Source organism: Octodon degus, unplaced genomic scaffold (genome assembly GCF_000260255.1).
Source record: "Octodon degus isolate 3935 unplaced genomic scaffold, OctDeg1.0 scaffold00093, whole genome shotgun sequence".
Taxonomy (NCBI): Eukaryota; Metazoa; Chordata; class Mammalia; order Rodentia; family Octodontidae; genus Octodon; species Octodon degus.
Window position 1 is genome coordinate 4,762,275 of NW_004524669.1, and position 10,688 is coordinate 4,772,962.

Genomic DNA, 10,688 nt, shown 5'->3' on the forward strand with positions numbered 1-10,688 from the left:
CCTGTTGCATGCTACCAGCCTTTATACTGTGTATAAGCTAAGACACAGACTGTGCTGGTTGCCTTTCCATCAGAGAGGGCATGTTCCAGTGGGCCCCAGCTCTGCCTTTATTATGTGTCTTGTTTTTTCTTACTCTCCCATGACCCCCTCCCAGGGCCCAGCTGGCTGCATGAGTCATGGAAACCAGTAAAAATATAGTCCCGTCCTTTTATTTGTTTTTTTTTTCATTAATGAGCAATTTATTTAACAACTCTGTGGCCATTCTGATGATTTATTTATCATTTTGTAAAATTTGGTCTTTATCATCTTCTAATGTTTGTTCTGTTGAATGAAGGTAATCAACCTTTACAGCAAGTTATCTGTTGTAATTTATTGTGTTTTAAAAATACATGCACCATATAATTTTACTTTTATTTCTCTATATGAATAGTCCTTTCTTGTGTTTATAATGTACAAAGAAAACCCTCCCTGTCAATAATTTTCTTTTCCATTATTTCTGTGGGTGCAGGTAAGTGGGCTTGGACTTTGGAAGCCAATCTTCAACCTTCTACTGTCAGGGAACTGCTGGGCAGGAAATGAATTGGCACTTAAAGAAAAGCTAGATATGTTGCAGAAAGAGTAGTGACATCAGAGCACAGCAGGTGATGGCGCAGATGGTTCCAGGAAAACCAACAGAATACAAGAAAATATGCCTCGTGATGCCAGAACTTGAGTGGTAGGAAGATAATCATCACTGATGGGACACTGAGGGTTGCCGTAGCTCTGGAAGACTACAAATCAGCTGACCAAGCTTGAACCTTACTGAATTTTCCCTCCCTCATTCCCAGAAGTTAAACCCAGTAGTTTATACTATGGAGAGAGGAATGAAACTGCCTTTCTGAATACCATGAACTCAGCTTCCCCAATTGTCAGTGAGATGAAAAAGTGTGAGAAGCAGGAATGTGCCTCTTCTATTTATTCACACACCAACAAACAAGAATTTGTGTTTGCACTCCAGTGTTTTTGTTCTTAATTTGGCCAGGTGGAAGGGCTCCAGATTTCCTGTTTGTGAAGACTGTCATAATGTGTATTCATGTAGGTCCATTTTTTTTTTTTTTCACTTGCATCACCATTTGCTCAGGATACAGGTCTCGGTTACTCTTCTCTCATTGCTGGGTCAAAATACTTGACACTCAAAATTAAGGAAGGAAAAGTTTATTTAACTCACAGTTTAAATAAAGTGGAGGTTTCCTCCACCGAAACCAGTGGAAGTTTCAGTCTGTACTTGGCTGGCTCTGAGGCAGAGTGGCACATGGGAGAGGACAGCCATTCATGGTGGTGGTAAGCAGCAAAGAGCCAAGGGAGGAGCAGCAGCTGTGGCAGTAGCAGAGGCAGAGAGCAAGCCTCTCTCCCTCCCTGTGTCGCCTTCGGGCTATCTGCCCCAGGCTGGGTGTAGCACTCACATCCATAGCCCAGCAGCACTCACACCCATAATCCCAGCCTTGGATCATGAATTAATCACAAAGTCTAGAAGCCTGCCTCAATGACTACATGAGGCTTTGGGGGGACACCTAGACATAGAACATTACAATGCAGTTCCACAATGACAATTGGAACTCACAAGCATGCATACTGTACTTGTTTTTGATACCTTCTGTCAGGCAAGTTTTATAGTAATGAAGGTTATCCTACTGACTGTGGGAGAGAGCCAAGCTGCACTCTCCTGAGAAACCAAGCCACTTGCCTGAATCTTTACCCAAATTTACTTCAATCCTAATCACTGAGATATGCGAGTTGGCTATATAGAAGCAGATGTTCCCTTAACTGGCAAAAACCTGTGATTGACCCTGGCCGAGACACCAGAGTGTGTCATTGAACAATGCAGGTGAGGACGGCTTCCCTACAACCCTTGTTTACACCTGGAATGGGGACTTGAATAATGGTCTGTGAAATCCAGGACTAAGACATGAGACAGCATCTCAGATGAGGCCATGAAACTTAGGAACAATTATACCTTCTGGGCCGTACCTTACCAGTGCCAGCTCTGCAGCCATCAAGCTGTCTTTTGCACTGTTGATTGCAGGGCTGCTGTGCCTGGAGGAAAGTGCTCTGATTCTCTTTACAGCTAATGTTTGCAAAGTTTCTCTTCCTTAGCACTCAGGTGCAACCCCAAGTGACCTCCCTGATTGATAACAATATAAGCCATGAGCTTTTGGAGGCATGCTCTTTGTTCCACAGAGAGTACTGGATCATCTCAGAGCTCTCCCCACACACAACTTTTTCTCTGTGTCTTTCTTTTGCACCTGAGTGCCATAATGTTGGGTGGGAGACTCACACCCTCTGCGGAGGTTTCTGTAACTATATACCAAATATCTTATTTGTTTGTCAAATAGACTTCATCTTATTCCATTGCATTAATGGGCCAGGAATGTGTTCTCTCCTGATAGTTCATTGTACAGACACTTAAAGCAAAGTAGGCAATGACAGTCGACAAGATTTCTCCACACTTGCTAAACATTTCATTGGAATTTGACCTGAGAAGGAAGCTGAACATTGATGTAGCAAACTACAACCAATTACTAAGGAAGATAGAACTTTAATACACAAAAAGCAATGAACAGTTGGGATCAAATAACACAACAAGGAGCAATGCATTGTATTATAAATGTGCTTTATTTAGGAGTCATAAGAAAGCAAGGAGCAATGAAGACTTCACAAGGGTATAGGTCTGTACACTGAAAGTCCTGGGCTACCACGGTTGCTACAAGAGTCTCACCCCATGTGTAGGTTGACTGAGATGAAAGGGTATCTGCCCTGTTCTGAGGTAAGTCCCAAACAAGGAATTTGGTGGTGGCAGTGTTGTAGATAATTCTCCACAGTGTGCAACATCAGTGACAGTGGAATACAGGCAAGACCTTGATAACTGAGCGATACAGTGCAGAAACAAATGTGAGTAAATCAGGATGTTGCACCACAAGTTGAGATTCTGAAGGTCAGCAACTAACAAGGAAGGGATCCAGTAGTAAAATGAGGGACATGCCCATGCTCAGCTGTAACTCAAGAACGGAGGACAGGAGAGGACGAAGGCCTGAGAAGAAGCCCTGTAGCCAGAGGGACCAAGCACCTGCCTGGTGCTGAGAGGGCTTCAGTGCTTGTAGCTCTTCCTGCTGGAGGAGGAGCTGGTGTACTTGATGGAGGACGAGCTGCCCCCAACAGAGCTGAGGCCGCCCCCAAGGCTGATGCCTCTGCCACTGCCAGAACTGAAACCACCTCCAAGGTTGTGGCCAGAGCTGTAGGAGTAGCCGCTGCCTCCTCCCAGGCCCATGCCACTGCCCATGTTGCTGCCACTGCCATAGCCGCTGGAGACGGTGGACTGCACCACAGCTGTGGAGAGGGGACAAGGACACAGAAAACAGTGAGTGAGCAAATTCTATTTGAATGAGCCAGGGATGGGCTGGGGCAGGGGAGGCAGGGTGGCCAGGGAAGCCAGGTACTTACAGATGTTGACTTGTCCAACACCTTCACCATTCAGCCTAGGGGGAGAAGAACACAGGAAATGAGACCTAGAAACCTGCTAAATGCAGCCCAAGGGAAGCCTCCAGCTGGGGATAGCTAGTGGGGAACTCCTCTTCCATTTCTGTTATAAAAACAATCATTACAATAATGACTCCTGTCATGATCCTGTGTTGAGTGTAGGCCATCTTGGAGAGCCAGAGAATTAGACTAGTGTGCGAGGGACTCACCTGCACTCTTCGCCTTCCAGCAGCTTCCTGTAGGTGGCAATCTCTACATCCAAGGCCAGTTTGACATTCATGAGCTCCTGGTACTCCTTCAGCAGCCTGGCCATGTCCTGCTTGGCCTTCTGGAGGGCGTCCTCCAGTCCTTCCAGCTTGTTCCTGGCATCTTTGAGTGCCAGCTCCCCACGTTGCTCGGCATCAGCAATGGCGGCCTGCAGATTGGCACACTGGAGGGGAAGCAAACAGAATGGACTTATCGTCTGGTACTTTCCAGGGGATCAGACCTGGGCCTTCATTCTGAAGGAAGAGGAGTCCAGGAACCTCAAATTGGCAGAAACAAGCTCTAATTGAGTCTGTTCTGTGTACCTGCTTCTTGACATGGTCAATCTCAGATCTCAGCCTCTGGATCATGCGGTTGATCTCAGCAATCTCCTGCTTGGTGTTGCGCAGGTCATCCCCATGTCTGCCTGCAGTGACTTGCAGCTCCTCATACTGTAGGCCAAGTGGAGAGATAGAAAATGAATATGAGTTTCACGCACAAAGAAGAGCTGTCACGTGTAAAGCACATATGTAATAACCTTGAAATTTTTGGTAAAATGTATTTCGCGTGAGTATTGGACATTGCAAAACCCAGTCACAAATCATCCTGTTTAGGTGACCACAGATTGAATGGTTAGCTTAGATCTAAATGCCGTGTTATATGTTCTGAGAAGGAACATCCGGTGTGCAGCTAGGTAAGATGACTAGTGCTTCAGATGGTATCTTTTCACCTTCCTCTGAGTCCTTTTCCTTTCTATATTTGGCATAAACTCTACAAATGAATAACCATATATAGTGTCCTTGCTGTGAGAAAAGCTCTACTTTCTCTCCTCAGCCCTCCCCAACCCAGTGGATCAGAAGCTTTCTGGTTTTAGACGGCTGTCTCCAGGAGCACTGGGCCCAACTACTGCTCAGCAGCTGCCTCCCACTACTCACCTTGGTCTGGTACCAGGACTCAGCCTCAGCCCGGCTCCTCTGGGCAATCTCCTCGTATTGGGCTTTGACCTCAGCAATGATGCTGTCCAGGTCCAGGTTACGGTTGTTGTCCATGGACAGGACCACAGAAGTGTCTGAGATGTGGGTTTGCATCTGAGACAGTTCCTGCAGAACAGAAGGTGCTAAGGTCATCTTTGTGCATGTCCCTCATAGAAGCACCAACCCCAGGTCTTCCTGCCTGTGCAGACCCCAGCGGAGTGCAGGGCAAGGGGCTGAGGGAACTCACGGCATCATATAAGACTCTCAGGAAGTTGATCTCATCGATAAGGCTGTCAGCTCTAGCTTGCAGCTCAGTCTTATTCATGTAAGCAGCATCCACGTCCTGGGGACAGAGGCCACACAGAGGAGTTAGCTGCACCCTGCTGTGCAGGCCACCCATCTCCGTCACCCTGGCATCTCTCCTCTTGGATGAGAGTGGGAAACAGAACCAAGTCTCTTGTTCAGTGGGAAAAACTGCATCCCACTTTGTCACTCACCTTTTTCAAGGTCACAAATTCATTCTCTGCTGCTGTGCGCTTGTTGATTTCATCTTCATATCTATGACAAAGGATATAAAATATTGTATCCATTGTGTGGCTCAACCCAAAGGCTGTCTCTGAACCCATGTTTCCAGAAATGGAATATATCCAGATCTATTTCTCCTGCCACAAAGACACTAAAGAATAGCTTTGTTATCGCTTATTTTCCTTTTGTGCATCCCAAAGTCTCATCACTCTTGTCCTTTGACATTTCTGGACATTCCTACAGAGTTATCTGCACATCTACATTGTCTTCCCATTGTTTTGAGGCATGAACCTCCTAAACAGAGCTCACCCTCCTTTTTGACTCACTTGTTCTTGTAGTCCTCAACTGTGTCCTGCATGCTCCTCAGCTCTGTGTCCAGGCGACCTCTCTCTCCAACGATGGAGTCCAGCTGCCTCCTGAGGTTGCTGATATACTGCTCAAAGAGGGGCTCCAGGTTCTGCCTGACTGTCTTGGTGCCCTGTTCCTGCAGCAGGGCCCACTTGGTGTCCAGGACCTTGTTCTGTTGTTCCAGGAACCTCACCTGAAAGGAACAGAGGACATTCATTTATGAGACAAAAGCACAAAGGAAGAAGGGATGGGTTGGCAGGTCTCCCAGGGGTTGTGGCTTCTCCCTGATGCATGGTTCTGAGCACTCCCAGTCCCTCAAGCTGAGAGTTTGGTCCTCTGCAAGGCCTCTTTTCCACCACCCAGACCCACCAAGAACACTTCAGTATGGACCACTAAGGAATTCTCTCCCTCTAACCTATTGTATTCAGTGGCTTTTAATGTTTATTTTTTATTCTTTAAAGCATAACCACAATTCTAGTTTAAAATAGTATTTATCAATATCTTTAACAAGTTTGCATTGGGGATAGAATTTCTGTTTTGGGGGTATCCATGATCCTAATGATTAGGTTGACATTCATCTTTCCTTTAATGCACATGTCTTTCAAAAATATCCCATTTTTACAGTTATTCTCTGTGTCAGGATTAAATTAGCATTTTTTCATATTGTGTCACTCGCTCTAATTTTTTCCTCAATCTAGCCAGAGTATCTTTCTCTTTCCAGGTTCTTTTTAGCCTTCTCTAATCCACACCTTGGGTTGAAGCACAGGCCCAAATACACTGGCATCCAAGTGTGTTTCACTTCAAGCAGGAGACCTAGCCCTTGCCCTTGTCACTCTGCTTTCTCTGTGGGTTTATAATGGACTCGAAAGTTCCAAGGAGAACTCAGCACTTTTAATTGCACCTCCTCCTGCTCTTGTCACCATAGGACCATCCTTACTCTATGGAGGGCCAGTGTGAAGTCCCCTCCCTCTGCCCTACTTTGCCCTGTTGGAGGATTGCTATGTGTCCATCTGGGGTCCCTACATTCCCTGAGGAGGCCAGGCCTCCCAGCTCACCTTGTCGATGAAGGAGGCGAATTTGTTGTTGAGGGTCTTGATCTGCTCCCGCTCCTCAGTTCTCACACGCTGGATGGTGGGGTCGATTTCCAGGTTCAGAGGAGTGAGGAGACTTTGGTTGATGGTGACTTCTTGGATGCCGCCAGGGGGGCATACGGGGAAGCCAGCGCCTCCATAGCCACCACCAAAGCCAGCTCCACCACCAAGACCAAAACTGCCACCAGCTCCACCACCATAACCAAATCCACTGCTGAGTCCACCTCCAAAGCCAAAGCCACCTCCAACTCTGCTGCCATATGCTCCACCAGTGGCACAGCTGCCCCCTACGATGGAGATCCTCTTGGAACCTCCCAGGCCATAGAGGCTCCTGCTGCCGAAGCCAGCTCCTCCACACGCTGCCCCAATGCCGCCACTGCCCCTGGAGCGGCACACAGAGGCACTGCTGAAGCCGGAGCGGCTGAGCCCAGGGACTCTGGCTGAGCTGGCACTGAAGCCACGGCGGCTGCTGCTTTGGCTCCTCACAGTGGTTTTGCTAGACATGTTTCCTGGGACTGAGAAAGCTGGAGCAGAAGATGCAGGTTGGAGGCAAAGCGAGAAGAGAAGAGCAAGTGAAAGAGATGGGCTCAGGCAACAGTTTATATGCGGTGCTGATGGGCTGGGCTGGTTCTGGAAGGTGAGCTTGCAGTTTGGGAAGGGCATGGCTTTACAAATAATGAGATCACCCCCAAGTTCTAGAAAGGTATGAAACATGAAGATTGCTTTTTGGCTTCCTTTAGTCATGGAGAAATTCTCTTGCCTTCCAGCCTTGACTTGATTCCAACGCAATAAGCTGAGAAGTAAATTCACTGAAGTCATGAGTTAGTCATCTTCTCAAACAAAGGATACAAGGAACTGATCTGTGACAGCTGTCTCTTCCTTCTGCCTGTTCAGACACTCCCTGGGTGCCCCCTTCCCACACAGATTTTCATTTCTACCCGCACCTCTTTTCCATACATTTGGGGAACACTCCCTCAGAGTTCAAGGCGTTTGCTCAGTGGCCTGAGCAGTACATGGCCTGCCGTGGTTTTCTTGCTATGTTTGATCCAGTTTTAAAGCTCCTGGCTACCCTTCCTACTGGTCTAGGCATGAGAAGGGGCTTATTTAGGAGACATACCCTCCTGCGTGTGCCTAGAGGGATAGAGTTGAGATTTTTTGCTATAAGAATAACATTACTACATGTGATAGCTGGCCATTGGCTGCTTTCTGGAGAAGGTCACAACAGACATCACTGGACCTCCGCACCATTTTCTATCTCCTGGATAGAAATTTCTATTTCCAATTTTCCTGGAAAGCTGTCTGTCTAGTTCAAATATGCGCACACACCTCCCTGTGCTGTATTCGACTGCTCACTTAGAATGTTCAAGATGAGAAGCACAGAGGTCCTTGAAAATTTCACAGAAGTTTTCTTTCTACAGCATTTGATACAGTTTAGGAATCAAGGATCACACAATTCACAGGGCGTGTCCAGAACTTGGGGGGCATACAGAAGTAATGAATCACTGAAATGTGCCCTTGCAAGTGCGATGATCTCACAAGCGAACTTCAAATTTGTATTTATAATCTCAGTGCTTGAAAGCACAAATCCCTAGACTCCTCCTCAGTGGGATGAAACGTTGTCCCATGAGCACTGGGCTTGGTTTAGGGGATGAGTTTTATTTTCTCAAGCCCATACATTAAGTACTGTGGATGTGGTGACGGGAAAACAATACCAGGCGGATTGTGCTTTGAGAGCAGGTGCCAAAGTGAACTAGCATGGGGAGCACGACCAACATGCACTGAGGTGCGCCTCCAGAGAGCACCTGCTTCATGTTTGACACCCAGCCTCTTATCGCCAACATTTGGGGGGCCCCAGCTTACAGGCCGGCAGAGCTCTTTGCCCAAATGTGGTGCTAACTCAGCGTCTGGCAGGAAGTAGATGCTTTCTGCAGACAATAGCAGAGGCAGCCCTACCTCCACCCTGGTTGCACAACAGCTTACGAGGAATGTGCTGCCACCCAGGTCTGGGAACAGAGCACTCCTTCTCATGGTCCGGTGCGCTGAGCCACTGTGCTCTCCTGAGAGAGGGGCATTAGGCGGGGCATGGATGATACTGGGTGGGGTGCCAAGGGTGAGCAAGTTAGGTGGGAGCCATGTGCATTTGCTCAGTGGCTTAACAAGGGCAGAATACGGAAAGATAGACCGGGGAAAAGACAAAGATAACCATAAGTTAAAAACTGCATTTTTAAGAGAACTTCAACTTCAGAACGCAATCACATTTACTTATGGTTAGGATGTCTCCCCCCCCCCCTCCAGGAAGCACTCCTAAACTCCCATACATTTTAAGGATACAATGATCCTGTCAATTTGGCCCTTGCTTGTCAACTGGTTAATTGATCCTGCCACTTCCCCCAGGCTATAGATTCACACATTCCAAATTTTCATATTCAAGAAGCAGCACTGTTAATAGTACCATATGTCTAAACTTCAAACAAATGCAGGTAGCTTGCATTCACAGCCTATGAGCAGGTGACCCGAGGGACACCAGGAATAAACATCCTGGGTAGCTCTTCTTGAGGACATCCTCTGCCAAAACACAGGAATGTTCCCAGCCCCAAGCCATGCTGTCCCTCCCTCTTGAGTGGCCACATGATTTTTTCTGTGTACTTCTTTCACTCTGCCTAATAAATCTCTCTCTGTGTCTCTCACTGACATCCTTAAATGCTTTCTGTGTCATAACTTCGCAGCGCTACTCTGTATGTGGGGAGAGCTGGGGATCTCTGTCTCCTCTTTGAAGGAAACGTCCTTGGCCTGCCTGGTGACAGTCACACACGCATATCAACATCCCATGTGTGTGGCTGCTTTTACACCGCAATGGCAGAGTCCAGAATTTTATAGCAAAGATTTCTCACTTGCAATGTGTAAAGTACTTGCTTTTTTTTTTTTTAATGTTTTAAAGCAAACTCTTGTCAATTCCTTGCTAAGAGCAAGAACCTTGGGATAGGCCAGGCTTTTATGTGTCTCTGACTTTGTCATACTTATTTTTATAAGTGTAAATGGGTGAGAATAGGAACTGCCTCGCAGTGTTGTTTTGAGATGGAAACGAGGTGATTTATGTGAAGATCTTAGCACAGTCTCTAGCACATAAGCTCTCCATGAAAGTGAGCTAATATTATTCTGCAGGAGCATGAAGAAGTTTCATGTGGTGTAAGGGTCCAGGGGAAGCTTCAAGGACAATATAGTACACATATATGTGCATAGAAGGGTGGCTAGAGGCAGTGAGAGAAAGGAAGTCCGTGTTGCAAGCCCCAGCCACATGATAGGAGTCCAGCCAGCCTTGAGAAGAGGCTTGCCTTGCTCCCAGAGCCATGCAGAGCCGCAGCAGGAGCAGAAGATGTGCACGCAAGTTAGCAGGTGCTCAGAGCACCAGCAGAGCAGAGGGCCCCTCCAAAGCAGGCGCCGCCTTATCCAAGCCCCTGGGAGAAAACATGATCAGAGAGAAGATGAGTCTTTGGCCGGAAGCCAGCAGACTGTGCTCTCTCTCCTCTGCAGCCCGGCTCCCTTTGCTCTTTCTCCTCTAGGTCTCAGGCCACTGTCCAGTCTGTGGGCACAGAGACCAGCGCAGATAATCCCCTCAGCTCCTCCCTCGGTCCTGATTTCATATCTTTTCAAGGGTGGCATGGAATCGTCCCTAGATAAAGTTATCATTTAATTGTATCAGGGACCTCATATTCAATCATTTCCCATCAGTGGATGGTTTAACTTGTACATTTTATCCAGTCCCAGGCTTGACATATATATAGGACAGCATTAGCAGTAGAAAACATTACTCTTAATTTTCTGATGTATTTCTCAACTGGAAGATTTATAAGACATTTTCTGAGCCAGCCAAATAGCTCAGCAGATTAAAGCACCTGCAAGCTGGCTCAGGGACTGGGGGTTTGATCCCCAGGCTTGTCATGCCGGCCCCACCCCCAGGGTACCCTGAGAGGGCAATTGAAACTGGGGGTGGTGG

At 47.2% G+C, this 10,688-nt stretch overlaps 1 protein-coding gene across 1 annotated transcript; it reads right to left on the minus strand.

The window, feature by feature from the left end:
* Positions 1 to 2,632: 2,632 nt before the first annotated feature.
* Positions 2,633 to 7,267, minus strand: Krt6a (keratin 6A). The gene is made up of 9 exons (XM_004637854.2): positions 6,659 to 7,267; positions 5,582 to 5,796; positions 5,228 to 5,288; positions 4,978 to 5,073; positions 4,692 to 4,856; positions 4,083 to 4,208; positions 3,723 to 3,943; positions 3,478 to 3,512; positions 2,633 to 3,363 (listed from the first exon to the last, which is right to left on the minus strand). The coding sequence occupies exons 1-9, from the start codon at positions 7,196 to 7,198 to the stop codon at positions 3,125 to 3,127; spliced, it is 1,698 nt and encodes a 565-aa protein (XP_004637911.1). The 5' UTR covers positions 7,199 to 7,267; the 3' UTR covers positions 2,633 to 3,124.
* Positions 7,268 to 10,688: the final 3,421 nt, after the last annotated feature.

Excerpts from the sequence above, each read along its gene's own strand:
- Krt6a (XM_004637854.2), bottom strand. The coding sequence starts at position 7,198 with ATGTCTAGCAAAACCACTGTGAGGAGCCAAAGCAGCAGCCGCCGTGGC. Across the intron at positions 3,944-4,082 it reads TTGACCATGTCAAGAAGCAG|TGTGCCAATCTGCAGGCCGC; the intron begins GTACACAGAACA and ends CTTCCCCTCCAG. Across the intron at positions 3,364-3,477 it reads TGTTGGACAAGTCAACATCT|CTGTGGTGCAGTCCACCGTC; the intron begins GTAAGTACCTGG and ends CCCTCTCCACAG.